Source organism: Danio rerio, chromosome 5 (genome assembly GCF_052040795.2).
Source record: "Danio rerio strain M-AB ecotype USA chromosome 5, GRCz13ab, whole genome shotgun sequence".
Taxonomy (NCBI): Eukaryota; Metazoa; Chordata; class Actinopteri; order Cypriniformes; family Danionidae; genus Danio; species Danio rerio.
Genome location: NC_141025.1, coordinates 56,899,484 through 56,920,165, shown reverse-complemented (window position 1 = coordinate 56,920,165; position 20,682 = coordinate 56,899,484). Strand labels below are relative to the sequence as shown.

Sequence of the window (20,682 nt, the reverse complement as noted above, 5' to 3'; positions counted from 1 at the left end):
GTCTATTTATTTAATTGTGTAAATGTATATTTATTGTTTTTTCGTAAATTTCAGTAATATTATTTACTAATATGAAAATGTTTATATGATTCATGTACAATACCGTTTGTGAAGTATGTTCTGTCTTTTAGTGGATATATTATATGCGTGACTTGCTTTGTTTACCAAATAAGTGGATCTATTTAGATTTGCATTGTACACATTAAATAAAAGTAAAACAATATTATTTTTCATTTCATGTATTAAGTTTTGTTACAATAATCCCAAAATCATTCCACGTAAAGCTTTTTTACACAATTAAATTATCCTATTAATTTAATGAACAATAATTTACTAGCTAATAACATGTGAAACATAGAAAAACAATGTTTTAGTTGAAAGAGAAAGTACATGATCATAAATAAGTGGTGTCTACTGTTTTTACAAATAGTATTTAGGCTATAATAAAAAAATCGAAATTAATACAACAATGGTTGTGTGTGTGTGTGTTTCAAAAAATGTACTTACAAAATGTACATTAAAAAATATCTCGATAAATTAAATGTAATAAAAACACCTGTGTTTCTCATGTAGATCTTACCAAACATTTTATTCCAAAGTAACATCAGGAATTTTATCACAAAATAGAGTTAAATCTAGGTTACTTAATGATGTAATAATGACGTCACAATTGTTTGCAACTTGGCAAGAATAAAATAATAAATAAATGCTGTAAATATTGTATTCTAATATTGCATTCTATATTATTAATAAATAATCAATAATATATTCTATCAAATAGGCCTCATGTCCAAAAAAGGTTACATATGCAAAACAATAATTTGAACGTCCATTTCTGTTAAGTGCAACTCTTAAACTAACAAAACAACCGTTGAAAAGATTTCATTTGTTTGAGGAAGGGCAGTGTTGAAACATCTTTGTTCCCAAAACGTTCTAACTAGAAAGCAACCGTGAGAAAACTACCTTTTATGAAGTTCCTCAATCTCCTCCTCGTCGCCCATATCCATTATTCCAGAGCCCACGTCCTGCAGTTCCTCCATCTCTGGTTCAGCCCCCTCACATTCCCCTTTCACAGCACGGTCCATTTCGAAGATAATCAAGAAATGGTGGCGTTATTTAAAATAAAAGCCAGTCTTGGAGAGTGCAGCTTCGTGTTGGGATCATGTCTCGTTGAGCGCAGTAGTTCGCCTTACTCAGCGCCTGCTCTAAATAGATTACAAATATTCTTGAGCTCAAGGTTGCGTACTTGAAAAAGAGTCACAGGTGCCCCCGCTTCCTTAACCCCGAGTTACGAATATTTTCCTGTATATGTGATTTCCCCTGTCAACAAGTGAACAGTGCACATTGTTAACCATGTCCTGAACAGTGAAGCTTGCGTGAAACTGCAACAGCGGCGGTGTCCCCTGAAATATGACACACGGCGAACACGGCCATGACCAAGAGGGACAGCAGGATTCAAGCCACTGTAGTGTCAGTTTCCTTCAGCGGTGCTAATTTTACTCTCAAACCCCCAACACAGTCATATCAATGTTCCCAAACTCATATTATGCCATGAATCGAGAATAACAACCCATTAGCGGATGCTGTCAAAAACATAAATCACATACAGCAGATGAAAGTAGTATCAGAGCTAGGCTAAAGCTATTTACTCTGAAAGGAGAAATCAGAAAGATACAAATACAGATGTAAATTTAGAATTTTGAAAAATAAAAACGAGATCTGCATTCAGAATTGTATAAAAGAACTTCAGAAATGAAAGATTCATGTAAGGGGAAACTAAATTCAGAAACAAATTGACATTTTTACAAAAAAAAAGAAATAAAATTTAGATGTAAACTCAAAATAGCATAGTAATAAGCACATTTTGTTGGACTCGATGTGACAGCAAACTTTGAACACATTAAACTTAATCATTACATCAATTTTACCAGACATTTTATCACTTCTTTTATCTAAAAGCTCCCTTTCTACATAAATCTGCAACAATATATATATGAACAAAAGCTAACAGAAGACAAAAATAAATAAATAAATATAATTCCATTGTAACATTTTATTCATTTAAATAAACACTTAAAAGACTGTACAAAACATGACAAAACAAATAGAAAACCGATCACTGAAAATGTTCAGGTAAAATTCATCTGCCAGAAAAACATTTGTATTTACCATTTTTTATTTTTAATGAAAATTAACAGGAACTTTGTCTGTTTAAAGAAAGATTGATGGATTTTTCATGTTGCCGTTTTACTATGATTTCAGGAAAAGGGTTATATTGGCTAATAAACCCCCAAAATCCCTCTTTTTGCAACAGCAAACTAGTGTCCATCTCCTGCTAACTGCATACCATATGGGCAAAAGATATTGCTTAGTGTCTGATGTTACATGAACATTTCACACATACTCATGCTCAGAGATGACCAGATTACAACCCTTGTCAGCTCAGTGGATTTGCTTCAACACATTCCCAAAGGTCCAACACACCCAAACGCTTTTTGTAACAGGTAACGCTGTTCTTTTCACAATGTACAAAAAGCAACTGAAAACTCCAGGTTTAATCCATTGCGATTTATCTGGGGGCAGTTTGAGGTCTTGCCATCTGTTTGCTCTTGGGCAGGATGAAGTTGAGATCTTTTCTGAGCTGCAGAAGCCGGTAGGACTGTAAATAAACAATACATGGTCACATTTGAGATTGGAGGAATACTTTACAATCCAGTTGTTCTGTGGAAAGTTTCCACTTTGCTTATTCCTCCTTGAAAGAATTAACTCTGTATGAGAATGCTTTTTTAATGTAGTGGAATAATGTTTTTATCATATGACCCATATAGAGTCGAAGACAGAATTATTAGCCCCCTTAATTATTTGCCCTGGTTTATTTCTTTCCCCAAATTCTGTTTAACAAAGAGGAGATTTTTTTTTCTACACATTTCTAAACAATAATTTTAATAACTCTTTTCTAATAACTGATTTAGTTAATCTTTGCTATGATGACAGTAATTAATATTTGACGACTAGATATTTTTTTCAAGACACTTCTATACAACTTAAAGTGACATTTAAATGCTTAACTAGGTTAATTAGGTTAACTAGGCAGGTTAGGGTAATTAGGGAAGTTATTGTATAACGATGGTTTGTTCTATAGACTATCGAAGAAATAAATATAGCTTAAAGGGGCTAACAATTTTGACCATAAAATGGATTTTAAAAAAATTGAAAACTGCTTTTATTCTAGCCAAAATAAAACAAGTAAGACTTTCTCCAGAAGAAAAAATATTATCAGACATACTGTGAAAATGTCCTTGCTCTATAAAAACATAATTTGGGTAATATTTAAAAAAGAAAAAAAAATATACACATGTGGGCTAAGAATTCTGACTTCAAATGTACATACCAGCTTATTACTGGTTTCACTGATGGAAATTTTTATAAAATGACATTACATGGTACATCATTGCAGTAAGATGCTCATTTTAATTAAATTGTCAAAAAAGAACATAAAACTTCTTTAAATATACATGTTTATATAAATTAAACAAATATAGATTTATTTAAATAATGATCCAAGGAAGTCTTGGACTTACCTCAATGAATGCAGCTTTAATGGCTTCAAACTTCATTCTCTCATGGACGGCTCTGGCTGTGTTGGTACGATTAAATGGTTCTAAAACAAAAGACAAATTCTCATTTTCAAGCAGGTGGATACACTTTTTTTTATTAAAATAATTAAGAAGTTATAAATAAATAAAATGTAAAAATAAGGAAAATGTAGAGCTGTGAATTGATAATGTAAAAAAAAAATGCATTTAAATGCATGTTAACCATGAGTTAACTCACAATTAATCACAAATTAACCACCCATTCAATCTGTTTTAATTGCACCTTAAATTAATATTAAGTTGCATTTTGACAACATAAGTCTCAACATCAGAGACTTAAGTGCACACAAGATGCACTGAAATTTATATTCTTGTCCGAAGCAGAATGAAGCACTTGGCTGTAGAGCAAATACACAACACATTTGTGCTGTTTGTTTGTTTGTTTGTTTTTCTCACCCCCACATATATTTAGCTAATGTTTCATCATGGCTGAATTAAGGTTAAAATATATATTTACAATTGTCAAGGTGTAAAAAAAATTATAAAAAGTACAAATTAAAAATGTTTACAAATTAAATAGACAAAACATTTTTAATATTATAGCAGACAGAAGATCAAGAAAACAGAATATTGCCTAAATAATCTGTGAAATCAAAATATTTTTTATGTATTTTAATATTCACCCCAAAACATTGAAAGCCCTAGAATTTTTTTTGTAATCTCACTAGGAAACATTATGGCCAATTAAATGTTGTCTGAGACTTGGGAAGTCATATACTAAACTCTTATAATTCAGCTATCCATATGTTCATTTAATGGCACAACTTTAAAGAATGTAAATATCCTAAGTGGCAGAGCAATGTACAAAAAAAAAAAAAAATATATGTTACTAGCTACGTTTCCATCCAAAATTGTGAACTAACTTTATGCACAAAAATGGAATATTGCATCAAAGACATGCGGATAAAGCAGCATTTCTATCCAACGAGCCAAAGAAAACAAAATCGTCACTTCTTGATTAACTGGCACCAAACATCAAAAGTAAAAACAGAATCTAATGCGGTGGGAGAAGCTGCGTCAATCTTTTCTTTATTTAATAAATGACTTGTGCCTCAGAACACAGTGCCGACACACAATGAACATGTGGTGGCGTTTAAAGGCGTGAGACAGAGCACAGACACTCTGAACAATTCTGGAAGTCATTAATTATATAATAACACTAATACTGAAACGGTTAAGGCATTTTAGAATAACCAAAACATTTCCGATGTTTTACAATGTGCTCAGCCTGCTGGTTTGTCCATTATTTTTATCATCACATGATCTCTTATAACAAAATCACATGACCTTTTCTTAATACACATACTGCAATTTGTTTGGTAAAAGTGTTTCCATCGTAGTTCATGCGCATCTTTTCTTAACGAATAAAGTTTATACTACTTAGTTTTGTGCATGTTTTTTTAATGCACATTAAAAAATGTATGCACATCATGGCGTTTCCATCAACCATTTTTAATGCACATATTCAAAATGCACATAAAATAGGTGGTATGGGCGATATGACCTGAAATTAATATCAGGGTATTTTTCATCTTTTGAACGGTGACGGTATAATATCACGTATTATAATAAGCTTTTTTTTTGGTACATTTTGGGAGGAGTAGACTGTCCTGTCCCTTTAGTATGTGAATAAAGTTAATATTTTTATAATATAATAAGTAAATGGTGGGTATCTTCATCAAAAAGTGACAGGGGAGAGTATTGTACATTCTCAACATATTTATTTTGCAAAAACCTAAAGAACACCAAAAAGAATTTAAGAGCACCAGAAAAAAATTTGGTAGCACCCACCAAAAATGAATGAGCACCACTGTAAATTGTATTTTAATGAATTTATTGTATTTTAAAACAACATCAATTAGGACTAACAAAAACCAGAAACAACTATTTAACTAATGCTGAGATGACATTGATATTTGTGTGCAATTATTCCAAAATAACAATTATAGTATATTAATGATGATGAAAATGACAATAATAGTAACAATGAATTACATTTCTCATTATAATGCTGCCTATAGAATGTGCTTGAATGCGAGTTATGTGCTATAAAAAGTCTTTTACTTTATAAAAAATAAATTTTTGGTTTGCATCAAACAAAAATGAAGCATTGGAGTAAGAAATATTAATTTTAGACTATTGTTTTTATATGCATGTCAATTTAATAAATAATATTTCTGCGACAAAACAAATGAAAGACTATAATAAATCATTCAATTCAATGCTGAAAGCTGCAAAACAGTCATCAGTAACTAAATGGCAGAATAATATACATATCAAGAAAGATAAAGAAAGTAGGAAATTCTTCTGCTACTCTTTAAAGGTTTTGTTTTCCTTTTAAATGCTCAGTCTCGTTAAGAGCTGATGTTCATTTTTCTGTTTGTGGAAAGCAGGCGAGTCAGCCGACCCAATATATGTGCAGGCAGAGCAGAATTCTCGCGATGACCACCGGCGCAATACCGCTTTTTGGAATTAGCCGCAGTTACAGTGTAAACTTAGTAAATGCGAGCTTCTTTAGCGATGATGTGTACAGTATTAGGTTTTACATTTAGCGAACATTTGCGCTGAGCATGCAGTGAATGCAACCCATTGAGATTCGGGCCCTTTCTCCAAAAACTCGAGTTCTCAGAGACTCGATTGGTCTCAGCTGGCGGATCAATATTCACAACATGTCATGATCGCTCTCATCTGCGCCTTTATTATTATTATTATTATTATTATTATTATTATTATAACTAGGTGGGGTTTGCAAACCTGTGTACTTTTCACTCTTCAACCGCTTGCCTTCCCGGCGGTCACAAAAGCTCCCTGTCATCTGACAGCAGAAAGCCTTCAGTGATCGACAGCTAATATGAACCAATATAGTGGCAGGGAAGAGCGATTCATTTATTACGTTTTTAAACAAAATCAAAACAGGTCGTGCTACAACCATTATATGCAGTCGCACACATGCTCCCAAATATGTTATGGGGTCACATAGCTTAAATTTCGGGTGCATATAATTGATTTATTATGGTATTGACGGTATTAGAAAATCCATGAATCAATGTCACACCGGTAATGACTATGACACCGGTGTACCGCCCACCCCTAATAGGTGGATGGAAATGTAGCTACTGTTCACTGGTATTTAAAAGAGTTATTATCATCTAAAACTTAGCATTCTTAGTGAGAAAGGCCCTTTATTCATGCACAATGTATAAACAAACAGTGCCTGTTTACCTTCTACACAGATGAACTTGTCTTTCCATTCTTTGCAATTGCTTTTGGGCAGGGTTCTTGCCATCCGCACAGAGATCACTTGCTTGTCCCATCTATAACAACAAAAACATTGAACTGTAAAGATGTGCTTGTAAATGCATTCATTCAGACTTGTTTATTTAAAGAAGCATATGCACATATCCAGTGTTGTGAGCATTAGAGCAGGCCATCTGGACCAGAGCCTGACACACACACACACACACACACACAGAGCCAGAGCTTCACCTGCTCCTGTCAATCTGGCAGTTTGACATGAAACAGGAGCCTTGCAGGTGGTTTACAGTCAGGTTAGTTTTTGTTAACAACACTGGCCTCTATCTTATCACAGGTGATTCTAACCTGCCGTGTGAGCAGGGGAAAAAAAAAAAACTGGACAGATTTGATTAAATGTGTAGTGCAATAATACAACAGAGTGCATTAGTGCTTGCCCCCTTTTTGGGTCAGGATGAATTTTACCCTTAGGGGATTAAAAACAAAAACCATGAACCAAACCAGCCTGCTACAAGGTCTGTGTCTTTAATGATGGAAAGAACTAGCATACCATGAATCAGGAGGAGAAATACAGAACTATTAATTTAAAGTGTTTGGTTTATTCTATAGAAACATCTTTCACCTTTACTGCAAAATATGCATTTACATGCAAGTATTTAGTGAGTGTAGAATGCCCTACTCCATTATGACATTCGCTTCGGTTCATGGCAGTGGGTGGAGCTAAAGGTGCACTTTGCTGCCTGCAACTCTGATTGGTGAAATATTCTGCATGGCATCATGGGTGATGTAGTTGTTCCTGCACATTATTATTCTGCTATTAAACATGGCTGTTTTTAAAATAAGTTACTTTCAACAAAAGAACATACAAATGATTAACAAACTCAAGGATCAAATCGGAACGGACATAAAAAATGAATTTGTCCCCCTAAAATTGTAAAAATTGTGTTGTTCAAACTGCTTATTTAAAATGAGTTGAAACAAGCAACAAAAGTTATTTCTTGAGTGTATTATTAAAAATCTATTTCCATATTGAGAGAATGAACAGAGTGTTGAACTTTAGAACCCATCAAAACAGAGTGACCTGAAATTAAGTTTTAGGAACAACAAATAATAACTTGAGTTCGAGTTGATCATTTGGTATTAGAAGTGGCTTATATGAAAGTCTTCTAGATTATGCTTATTTTACCAAAATGAAATATGATCATGACTTGATTTCTAATTATTTAATTAGGACAGTAAGATCTGACTTTGCTTAGACAAAAGTCTGGTCAGTTATAATGACAGAAATAATGTCCAGTATAGAATATAAAGTCATGGTGAAGTGGAAAAAGAATGAATATTTTGTATGACTCCCATGAGCTTGGAGGACTGCATCCATGCATCTCTGCAATAACTCAAATAATGTATTAATAAAGTGGCAAAGAAAGCTTTCTTACAGGAATCCCAGAGTTCATTAAAATTCTTTGGATTCATCTTTCTCCTCCTTCTTACCCCAGACATACTCAATAAACTGTTCATGTCTGGTGACTGAGCTGGCCAATCCTGGAGCACCTTGACCTTCTTTGCTTTCTGAAACTTTGATGGAGGCTGAAGTATGAGAAGGAGAGCTATCCTGTCGAAGAATTTGCCCTCTCCTGTGGTTTGTAAATGTAATGGGCAGCACAAATGTCTTGATACCTCAGGCTGTTGCTGTTGTCATACACTTTGCAGATCTTGCATGCCCCCATGCTGAACGTAACCCCAAACCATAATTTTTCCTTTACCAAACTTGACTGATTTGTGTGAGAATCTTGGGTCCATGGGGGTTCCAATAGGTCTTCTGCAGTATTTGTCCACCTTCTGCCACTTTTCCAAATGACCAACTAGAAGCGAAGTTATTATTTGTTGCTCTCACAATTGGGATCAACAACAATACTTCTGTCAGGTAGTGTAGTTATAACATGCATTTATTAATTTACTTGGCTCAATTATTTGTAAAATGTTTTCTCGCTTTGCTTTAAATATAGGGTTTAATCAATGCCAACAATGTGTGCAACAATATCAATAATGAGACTTACTTGAAAACAGTGGCGTAGTATCTCAGGAAACCTAGGAACAAGTCTCCCAATGACGACTGATTTCTAGATACAAAAGCAGGTATATCGCTTGGTCCGCTTGGCACAAGATGAATGTCCATCTTAGGGTCAAAGCAAGTCTGCAGGAGGTAGTTTTAGCAATAATTAAATATGTAAAAAAACTTTTACGTGCAATTCATTAGTATATTTGAAAATCTGCTTACAGGGTAATCTCTTTGAAGGCATGGGATGACTGGTTCAGGAAGAGCTGATGTTGAAACAAACATATATTAATAATTTTTTTTTGTACATTAGATCTTAACCCAACATTTTAGAAAAAGGACTTACTCTGAAGGTAATGTAGGACCATAAGAACCAGTGTATAGCTGCTAAGCGTTCCTCGGCTGGCATCATTGATGCAGTGGTGATTTGCCCATTTCTTTATTACAAGGACTAATGGACGAACACGTTTTTCAACTGAAAGATAAGTATATAAAAAAAATTATACATTTAATTTTGCAAAAGACATTACTAGATACATAACTATGAACTTTTCTTATATTACCAAAGGCGTAGGTCCGCAGTAAGAAGGTGTTTCTGATCCCAACAGTGTTGTTAAAGTTCAAATCAAACTCCACTCCACTGGTATGCAAAAAACAAAAAAAAAAATTAAAAATTAAGGTTAGCTTCTGTAAAGTTATTTTGTTGCAGTCGACACAATAAGCAATTAAACTTGTTTGCCTTCTACTTTTAGACTTGTTTTTTACACTGCAGGTTTTAGTCACAAGATGTGAAAATGTTGGGATCACCATTTGAACAAAAATAAAAGCTAAAAATACAGTTAAATATTATTACAGTTCTAAAGAACTGCCTTCTCTTTTAATGCAATTTGATTGTAGTTGATTGCTGCGAGGGCAAAGCAAAATTTTTAACAATATTCAAAACAACTTACAATTTAAAAACCATTGTAAAATCATGCTTTTATACACAGAAAACATTTATAATAATACAATTATACAAGTAAAATAGAATGCTATGTATATAGCACAATTTAAAGGAGACCTTTCATGCCCCTTTTTACAACATGTAAAATAAGTAGTGTGTTTGAAACTCCCCTTTTATGTTTGATTCTCGCTCAGGGCTATTTATGCTAAAGAGGGAAAGATTGTCACTAACGACTGGGACTCCCCCCCTCTGATGACATGAACACATGGAGAATGTCAATCAAAGTTTTTCTACTGACTGTTTTATAAAGTGTGATTATATAAATAAGATTTTAACAAGTTTTTACCACTAATGGCTGGCTATAATCACACACTGTTGTCACAAAACTTTGCTTAAAAGTTATTTTTGCATAATATATGTGAAACCATTTATTCATTCATTTTCTTTTCCGCTTAGTCCCTTTATTAGTCCAGAGTAGCCACAGCGGAATGAACCAGGCCGGAATGAACAAGAACTTATTCAGCACATTTTACACAGCGGATGCCCTTCCAGCCGCAACCCATCTCGGGGAAACATCGATACAGTTCATTCACACACATACACTATGGACAATTTAGCCTACCCAATTCATCTGTACCACATGTCTTTGGATTGTGGGGGAAACCGGAGCACCCAGAGGAAACCCACACAAATACAGGGTGAATATGCAAACTCCACACAGAAACGCCAACTGACCCAGCGGACGCTCGAACCAGTGACCTTCTTGCTGTGAGGCAACAGCACTACCTTCTGCACCACTGTGTCACCCCATATGCAAAACCAAAGCCAAGCAATTTGCTTAATGTAATAAAAAACAAGAAAAACAAACATGAAAACAATAAAACAAGCTGTAAACATGGAGTTTATAAAACAATCATATAGCACAGTGACAGAATAATAGGAATTTTAAATGCATTTAAAAAAACAAACAAGTTTTAGTAAAGGACGTAAAAACTGGCAAGGTTGGGGCAGTTTTATAATATAAAACTGGAGACTATTCCACAGTTTTGGGTCTGCTGCCAAAAAGGCAAGATCTAGGTGGTCTGGTTGTGGTGTAGGGCTGTAAAACGTCAGCTAATTACTGTGGGGCCTGATTGTGAAGGAATTTAAAAACAAGCATTACAATTTTGAAGTCGATTCTATACTTAATTGATAGCCAGTGGAGTGAGATAGCAAAAATGGTGTAACAGACTCATACTTGTGTTTTCCAGTAAAATGCAGAGCTGCCATATTCCAAACTAACTGCAACTGAGACACACTGGACTGAGGAACATTTACATACAAGGAATTGCAGTAGTCTAGTCCAGATGCATGCACAGCTATTTCAAGCCTCTTCAGGAATAGAAACGGCTTCACTTTTGAAAGAAGACGAATATGATAAAACAGGACTTAACCACAGTATTTACCTGTTTATCAAATTTAAAGTAATTGTCAAACACCCAAACTTCTGACACAAGTAACACTGTATGATGAAAAAAATGTTAAAAAAATGTTTACATAATGGCCTCTATTTTAACAATCTAGGCGTAAAAGCATAAAGGGCGTGTCTGAATCTACTTTTGCTATTTTAAGGAAGGAAAAATCCGCTCTGCGCCCTGGCGCATGGTCTAACAGGGTTTTGTTGATTCTCTTAATGAGTTATGGGTGTGATTTGAGCATAACGTGCATTAAACCAATCAGAGTCTCATCTCTCATTTTCTTAAAGAGTTGCGTCGCACCATGGCACATTTGCCATTTACATGGCGGACTTTGTAAGTGGAAAAACTAAACGCTTCACTAATGGGAAAAGTTAAACAGCATTTGCAGTGAGAGGATACTTTAACTTTCGATGTTTCTTGGATAAGGAAACGGTGTTGTACGCACTCCGCCAAAGACATCCATTAGCCTACCTAATTAATTTTGTTGGTTAAGTGCAAAGATTTGTTTTGAAACTATTTCTAAATTCAGTTCTAATTTTCAGCAAACTAATAAATGAACAGCAATAACCAAGTGGACTCAAACAACTGTTATATCCAAACACACATCACCATATGGTCCAAAACCTGACAGGTGGACAATTCTAAGTTTGTTTTTGTTAAAACATATAAATATACATATAATAAATAACATTATAAAAAAAGCAAGTTGTCCTGAATAAGCTGAAAAAGTATTTAAATAGTATTTTTTAGGCTGCAAAAAAATACCTTTTTTTTAGCTTGATATTCTGCCTTAATAACAGCTAAAGGCCCTAAAAGTTAAAACAAAAGCCAAACTACATTCAGACAAGTGATTGCCAAACACAAAATAAAACACAATAATAGCCATCTTTAAAAAAAATTGGGGAAACTTAACAGGTCACAAAATATGTCCAAGCACCGTCATATCATTTTCATCTGCTTATCCGGGGCCGGGTCCTGGGGGAAGCATTCTTAGGAGAAAACTCCAGACTTCCCTCTCCCCAGACACTACCTCCAGCTCCTCCAGGGGGTACCCGAGGCATTCCCAGGCCAGCCCAAAGTCTATATTTATAAGGGTGCATCCTGCCACCCTGCGAAGAAAACTCATTTTGGCCGCGAGATCTTCCAAGATCCGAAATCTTGTGCTTTTGGTCAAGACACAAATTTCATGACCATAGGTTAGAACAGGAACGTAGATTTTCCGTTAAATCGAGAGCTTTGTCTTTTGGCTCAGCTCTTTCTTTACCACAACGGGCCGCTTCAATGACCGCATTATTGCTGCCGCTGCACCAATCCGCAACCCCTAAAATAACAATGCCAGTGACTCGCGACCCCCAATATCCTCTGAGGTGGTTTTAAATACAGAAACCTTGCATGCAATGGCACACGCACACACACGCACACGCGCACACACGCGCACACACGCGCACACACGCGCACACACACGCGCACACACACGCGCACACAAGCGCACACACGCGCACACACGCGCACACACACGCACACACACGCACACACAGACACACACAGACACACACAGACACACACAGACACACACACACCAATAGACCAAAGTTTATTCTTTGTTGATTTGTAAAAAAATGTTTATGCATGTCAGTGCTGTAAATGTGCCAGAAAGTTAATCTGGTATTATAAAATCAATCTGCTCATCTGACGCTATTGCTGTATCTTTAATAAAATGTAATTACACCAGTGGTCGCAATCCAATAGAACTAGTAACTATTAGCTACAATAGTATCTATATTAGTAACTATAAACGACTGTTTTGTCTTTTCAGTAGGTATTTTAAATATTAAAAATACAATTTGAAATACAAATTGTAATACAATTAAATACAATTATTTTAACATATATATATATATATATATATATATATATATATATATATATATATATATATATATATATATATATATATATATATATATATATATATATATATATTGATAATTAATATAAGGTTTAATAAAAATAAATTGATTTTGGAAATAACCAAATAAGCCCCCCCTTCTGTAGATCAACACTAGCTTCAAAACAGAATTAATTCACAAGTGCTTTCATTGTCCTCAAATTAAACACACACCAACTTAAACTTAAACTATTAATTTCTTTTCAAATAGATTCTTCATTTTTTAACACCAAATATAATTCAAAAGACGCACCTGATTCTGTCCCTGAATTTCACAATGGGCACTTTGGCTCTGATGAGCTGCGGCTTCTCAATGTAAGCTTTAAACAGCAGCAAAGCAATTAGTGAATAAAAATTACAAAGTTAAATGAATGTAGATGTAGGTATGGATGAACACTTACACAGTTTGTAAAGCAATTTTCGCACAAGACTAAGAACATACACAGCATCTTTCCTGTGGTTTACCTGAATAAAAGAATGTAGAGAGTTTTATAAACACGACAGAAAAGAATAAACAAAATCACAAGGCATTTGTTCAGAAATACACTTACAGGTCCCTCTTCAATGACAAGACAAAGATCAGCATCACTGCTGCGACTACCAAAGCCATTCAAAGATGAGCCGCCCAAGAAGACTTTTGCACCTTGACCCCCAAAAAAGAAAAGAAACTTCTAAGATTAAGATCAGATTTCACAAAGACTGAAATAGAAATAAATACAATTTATAATTCATGTTAATGATGTACATGGGAAAATTTTCTGTATGTCAGTCTGCAGCGCTGCTCGGCAGCTCTCCTTCTTCTCCAGATCATCAGACTGCTGCTCACAAGCAAAAAACAAGTTGAGAATCTGCTGACTCAGCTGTTGGAGAAAGAATAATACATATATAGATATGTTTCATCATACTTTGCCATTTAATTTTTTATTTTTTTTTACATCAAATAGAAGTCCAACGACTAGGTCAAAGTTCATGGCTTTTATCTGTGTTCACCTTATCTTTGACTGATGATGGTGAAAAAGCATTCTGATGGCATGTCTCTCCCAAAGATGGCACACAGCCTCCTGGTATAAAAGTGGCAGATGAGCATGTAGGGCATGTAACCTCTCTGCCCGTCACTGGTCTTGTCACTGGCTGTGAGGTAAAATTGGAATTTCTAGCAGACTGGTTGTGAGGACTTGGACAACTGAAGCGCTGCCTCTTTAGGTTAATATCACTGTTATCTTGTATCCTTCTCCTAGCATAAAAACAGACAAGTTGCTTGAATTAGAAAACATTCAGCATCCATTCTGTTGATTGAATAGATTGCAAACAAGAATTGCAGTGGTTTGTGATAAGTGCTGTTCTAGAAAAAACAGTCAAGGTTTTAAAACCACCAAAATTTTAGTCCTACAATAGCCCCTTTCACACATACAGACCTTTCCGGAAAATTACCGGCAATTTTCCGGAAAGGTTGTATGTGTGAAAAGGTCCTTTTTGAAAATACCGGTAAATTCGTTCTGGCTATTTTCCGGAAAGAGAAGTTGTAACATTACAGGCAATTTGCCGGAATGCTGCGCTGTGTGAACGCAGAAGGAAGATTGACGGAATAAGCGCGTGCACGTCTAGAACGTGCTGACGTGAGACGCCTGCTTTAGCCAATCACAACTGTCAGATGCATTTACGTCCGCGCGGTTTATGAGAATAAAAGCCTTTGAATATTTTTCCAGACACATTTAGCTGCTAGAAGTTAGTCAGATCACGTTTATATGTTCTTCTTAATGCCAACTGTATAAATAATCATTGATGAGATGCTTATGATAAGCCGTTGTTTGTTTACCTTCAAGCTTTGCGTGAGCCTGCGAAACAGCCTGTGAGCGCCTGCACACGCACATATTATGAACATCTCGACATGCGAAAGTGATCCTGCGAAAGTTGTTCACAATACTGATTATCCAAAGAGTTTGTAATTTAGTCAAATGTTTACAAATACAAGCGCAGCCGTTTAAAGCTCATTTCTGGTTAATGATGTCAGAATTTACCGGTATTTTGGAATAGATGTGTGAATGCTTTTTTTCTGGAAAATTTCCGTAACGTCCGTGCCTGTGTGAACAGCGCTTTTTTGAATATACCGGTAAAGTCGTTCCGGAAATTTTCCGGATATTTACCGGTATCACTGTGTGAAAGGGGCTAATATATGTAAGATTTTTTTTTGTTTTTAAGACAACAGTATCGCTAACAGAAAAGATATCCAAAGATGCCCTTTAAAATTGTAATGAAATCTGTGTTTTTGAAACTAATGAAGACAGCAGAAGTCAACGATTTATTTGAACTATTCAGCCTGACATGTTTACTGCTTTAAAACATTTTAAATGTTAAATATAAAAAATATTTTGTTCAAAAAAGGGAAAAGTTTTTTTAACCAGACATTTAAAAATAATATATTTTAGAGCAGAAATCACAATACTTATACCGGCCCATGCCTATGCTACTCACTTTCTATTGTTTCCCATTGGTCCATTTGGACTGCAAGCAACATCAGACAGCTCCACTGGTGTCCACTGGTAAGTGGGAATGAAGCGGTGAGCATTCATTGGTGGACCAATAAAATTGCTGAAAGAGACACTGAATTATTCAACTGAATACAAAGAATTTAAGCACATCGTCTTTTAAATATATACTCACTTAGTTGAATTCAGATGGGCTTCAATTCTTTGTTGCTGGGACACATTGTGAGGTAGAACGTGCTGGAATAAATGACTAGATGGCCCATCATTATGGGAGAAGATGTATGGTCTCGGCAACATTCTTTCCGGCCAGACCAAACATCAATTGCCTGCAGTTTCACAAACACCATAACTAATTAGTTGGCATATAAACAAGCGTATTGACAACAGCCTATAAACATACTGCATTTTAATATTTTTATCTATCAAATTTTAGCTTGGATTTAAACCTTTGCTGTACAGGCTATAAATTAGACATAGAAAAAATACACTTAAAGGACGGGGCACTTTAGACCTATGTAGTGCATCAAAGGGTTAAGGTCAAACAACAAACATTCAGTGTTGAAAACAAACTCCTCGACAACCATTCGAGTAAAACACATTGCTTTTAGTCTAAGTATGCAAAATGTTTATGTTAGGGGATTCTGATGTATTTATGCTGCTCTTAAACAATTACTGAACTTAATGTCTGAATTAATAAACTAAATGTTAAAACAAAACACTCGTGTGGTTGACGTTAGCCGATGAGGCCTAAATCTTAACAGCGGTTTATCTGCTTACAAGAGAATGTTTAAACGGTGTAACGTCAAATATAACATGTTTGTAATAACTGCATCACATGCTCCTGTGTAAGTTAACATTAATCACAAAAATAAAAAGAACTCACCGGTGGGAAAGGCTGATTTGGTAAGCGAGAACGAGAGCAGGCTTGTATAAAATATCCAAAACACTTTTTCCTTTGCTTCCGGGTTATTGCTGACGGACGGTCGTCTGGGTGTTCAAAATAAAGGTCCCGCGTGACAACACAGTCTGTTGACAACACGTGAAAAGACGGGTCTTTAACTCCAAACTAAAATGTCATTAATTTAACAGAATAGCTGACCTGTCGTGAAGTTAACGTGTATCCGAACGGAGAGGCAGTTGTCCTTAGTGACAATGGAATTGTTTTCGCTTATGGACCGTTTACTTATAGATTGTATGCGGTCATTTTCCATGCTTTATCCTTATTGTTATGTTTAAAGTTGTTTTATAATAACTACATCATTTTCATGATTGACTAGATTTATAAATGAATGAATAAACATAATAGGCACAAAGTCAAATGTACTTCTAAGTTTTCAGTATCTACAGTATGATTATTTTAACCAAAACCTTATTTTAATATTTAGTTTCAGTTGCTTTTGAATCAAAGTTCCCCAAACATGGAATGTAATATGTCAAGTGTATTATATATATATTTAATGTTTTTCTTTTCTCTTTACAGTGTTCTGTTTTTACATTTGTTCTGTGCTCAGTGGGTTTCAGGCTATGGCCAGTGGAGTGGATGTGAAGTGGATTACAGAGACCAAGTGTGTTTCCTGAAAGTTATAACAACATTTTTTTCTTTTGTACCAATTTTCATTGGCTAAAAAGAAAAGTACAACAAAACAGCGTTGAAAAATTAAATACTTAGCTGTTGTATCTGAACATCCCAAAGCGTATGCCTACACAACTTGTCTGTTTCTCAGTTGAGTAGCCAGGAAAGTTTTATTTGTTTAAATAAAACATCCCCTCTAGGCTATGACAATGTTGCTTTTAGGTTTTCTTTAAATTGTTACAAAAATAAATGAATAATTAAAAAAATAAATCAACCAACCAAAAACAAGCTTTCCAGGGAATATCTATTTTGGCTATATATATATATATATATATATATATATATATATATATATATATATATATATATACACTCTAAAAAGGAATGTGTTGAAAACAACACAACATGTGTTATTTTCAACACATGTCCTGAGTGTGCTCAGGGACAACACATGTTGAGTTAAGTTTAACACACAAAATGTGTCATAAAATGTAACACATTAATGTGCAGCATAAGTTGACACACAGATGTGTTATTTTTGTATGTGTTTAACACAACTGTGTGTTACTATTCATTTTTTGTAATTTTAAATGTAAAAAATATTATAAATGTAAAATCAATATACAAAATCTCACAGGAAACATTAAACACTGTTCACATACTATTTAATTTTCCCAAATGCATTCAAATGTTTTACAGCAATTCATTGTACATAATATAAAAACTGACTTTATAAAAGTATTCATTAAATTGAACTCGTATCTGTTACGCATGCCAATAAAATGTCAAATATGTATGAAACATATCCATTTTCAAAATTATTCTCTAGTGAAAGAAATTAATAACCATAGCACACTGATTATACATTCACCCACATGTAAGGTGCTTGTCTTAACAAAATAAATCATTGTCAAATCTAGTCAAAACACTTCAAACATTTAGGTAACCCTTTATAGTAACGACACAATATAAATTATTTATTAAGCATTAGCAAGTACAGTAGTTAATTCACTATTTGTTAAGCATTAAATCTACATTATAAGACATTAGTAATGGGTTTCTAAATACAGCTACAAAGGCTGTTTTCTTGACTTATAAGCACATTTATAATGTGCCTAACAATTGTACTTTTATAATTCATACTTTCAAATACAAATGGTTTGTAAATAACGCAGTCCTTAATTTAGTAGTGAAAAAATAATCAGAAGCAAAGTGTGAAGGTACAATTATTAAGCACATTAAACATTTACTTATAAGTCAAGAATACAGCATTTGTAAACCGCTAATGTCTTATAATGTAGAGTTAACGCTTTACAAATTAATGAATTCACCATTTGCTAATGCTTAATAAATGATTTATAGTGTGTAGTTATTATAAAGTGTTACCAAAGTTTCAATCACTAACATGTTTAAAACAATATTTTGTATTTAGGAGATACATACTGCTGATCACAAAATGACAAAATGTCTAGAGGTCTGTAATCTATTAAGTCCCCAGGCAGCAAAGCAAAGAGAAAACGATTTGTTCTGATGACACTGAAGAAAAAAAATATGTTCATCAAAATACTTAACTCTTAAAACTCTCTTTCCCTGTGTGTCCTGACTCTTCAGAAGGGCATGAATTAATTTTAAAATGATCTGTTGAGATGTTTTAAAAAGGAATTTAAATTATGATATGTTCTAGGGCAACGATTTTGACTACAAATTAAAGTTAGGTTGTGACTATCAGAGAGTGCATGCATTTCCCTTAAATGCCAAATTACAAAATCATTTTAAAGACACTTTGGATAGGTGTACATGCTTATTTCAATTAGGTACAAGACTGCACCTTAGCAATTAATTCCATGACCTTTGATCGTGTGCAAGATGACTGGGACAAGGAAAGGTCATATATATATATATATATATATATATATATATATATACTCAAAAAAAAAAAAAAAACAGAAGACAGTTGGCATGGATACTGAAGATTGCACAGCCAGAAGAATTTGAAAAGTCTGTCTACAGCACAGGTCAGGCTTTCAGGATCGAGTGGAAGAGCAAAAGAGTCATTCTTTGCCACAGCTACAAGTACACGTACACGTACAAGGATCCATGTCCTAGACAACCAATAGAAACCAACTGCGGCTGAGCTGACTTCAGGGTCCCTTTCATGGATTCAGTGAGCAAAGATGTAACGGTGGTACCAGCCTTCAGGAATGAAACAATAAAAAGCATAAGAAAATGTTGCTGCATTAGAAACATTTTATTTATCATAAGCTAAGCCAATAAAAACTATACCGGCAATTGCTCCAACAGGTAGGACACAGCAGAAGTCACACAGCATTTACTCCCAGCAACACTTCTCCCAGAGGCAGTGGGTGGAAGAAGACGAATAAGGATCTTTAACAGTTTAACAGCTCATCTTGAAGTGAAGATACAGGTCACATGCAAAATAAGAATTTAAACAAAATATATTAGAAATTAATATCTTTAATAGAATATTAATATTTACATTAAGTTTTATCTTTTAAACTATTTTTAGAAAAGTGTGCACATGCAACAGATATTTTGGCTGAAACTCATACCATCATGCTGATTGTCAGCCATCTTCAGTAAGAGTCTGATGTCAATTTTCTTCTCCAAGATGCTATTTCTTTGAGTTCTGGAATTATCGTCCCTTCCCTTTTCTGGATAAACAAGTCTTCGTTCCTATCTGTGAGCTTGGAAAATTCAATGTCCATCTTTAAAGAAAGAAAGAAATCAGAAACAAAGAAATATTAATATTACAATTATGAAATAAATGTCTGTGTAAAGTTATGTCCTAGTTGAGCATGTCTATTACCAAAGCTGGCATGTCAAGAAATCTGGGATAGTCCTTGAAGATTTCAGCAAGAGATTTTGAAGGGATTTTGTTGTTATCCATCTTCTTCTGTAACTGAAGGTTTGATTGATTGCAGTCTTTATTGATGATAAATTGTCTGGTCGCATCTTCTTTATCAGAGACAACAACTCACTTGGTACGGTTTCATCTGGACTTGGTGAAGAAGGTTGCGGTGTACAATGATGATGTTTTAAACTGTACACCCACTGGCTCTGTTGAAGCTTCCGTCCGACTGTGTGATGGCCTAGCAAAAAAAAAAAAATCCTCCTGACATTAGTAATGTAAAAACAGAACTAATGAAAGTCAAATAAATGAGCAACTTATATACACATTCCTAATAAATTCAGTTTATAATGTAAAAACATTCTTACATTCTCATGTCCCTCATTTTCACCAAAGGGCACCTGAGGGGAACAATGACAGAATCTCTTTTGCTAGTACCAGC

General features: G+C 34.5%; 2 protein-coding genes and 1 pseudogene across 5 annotated transcripts in view; all 3 read right to left on the bottom strand.

Annotated features, from left to right (window-relative positions):
• The window catches only part of cmya5 (cardiomyopathy associated 5), a 35,502-nt gene extending 34,090 nt beyond the window's left edge, over nucleotides 1-1,412 (bottom strand). For 2 of the 3 annotated variants that reach the window (XR_015490335.1, XR_015490336.1), the window contains exon 1: nucleotides 964-1,412. Coding sequence is in view for 1 of the 3 variants with exons in the window: in NM_001079985.4 (NP_001073454.4) it covers nucleotides 964-1,085 (122 nt within the window). In the remaining 2 variants the exon portion in view is untranslated. The remainder of the gene's footprint in view (nucleotides 1-963) is intronic. The other variant, NM_001079985.4, reaches the window with a different exon arrangement.
• A 629-nt stretch (nucleotides 1,413-2,041) lies between these two features.
• Nucleotides 2,042-16,743, bottom strand: tent2 (terminal nucleotidyltransferase 2). The gene is given in 15 exon segments (NM_001020600.1): nucleotides 2,042-2,659; nucleotides 3,582-3,661; nucleotides 6,879-6,970; nucleotides 8,966-9,102; nucleotides 9,187-9,230; nucleotides 9,311-9,439; nucleotides 9,528-9,604; nucleotides 13,566-13,632; nucleotides 13,714-13,777; nucleotides 13,864-13,955; nucleotides 14,058-14,172; nucleotides 14,303-14,546; nucleotides 15,785-15,901; nucleotides 15,974-16,124; nucleotides 16,682-16,743. Coding segments are annotated over 14 exon segments (1,470 nt in total). The 5' UTR covers nucleotides 16,096-16,124; nucleotides 16,682-16,743; the 3' UTR covers nucleotides 2,042-2,569.
• Nucleotides 16,744-19,045: 2,302 nt separating this feature from the next.
• Nucleotides 19,046-20,569, bottom strand: LOC101886347 (uncharacterized; annotated as a pseudogene). Its single transcript, XR_015490687.1, has 5 exons — nucleotides 20,566-20,569; nucleotides 20,199-20,481; nucleotides 19,936-20,097; nucleotides 19,655-19,773; nucleotides 19,046-19,564 (listed from the first exon to the last, which is right to left on the bottom strand). The product of XR_015490687.1 is annotated as an uncharacterized LOC101886347, transcript variant X1 (transcript).
• Between the last annotated feature and the right edge of the window lie 113 nt (nucleotides 20,570-20,682).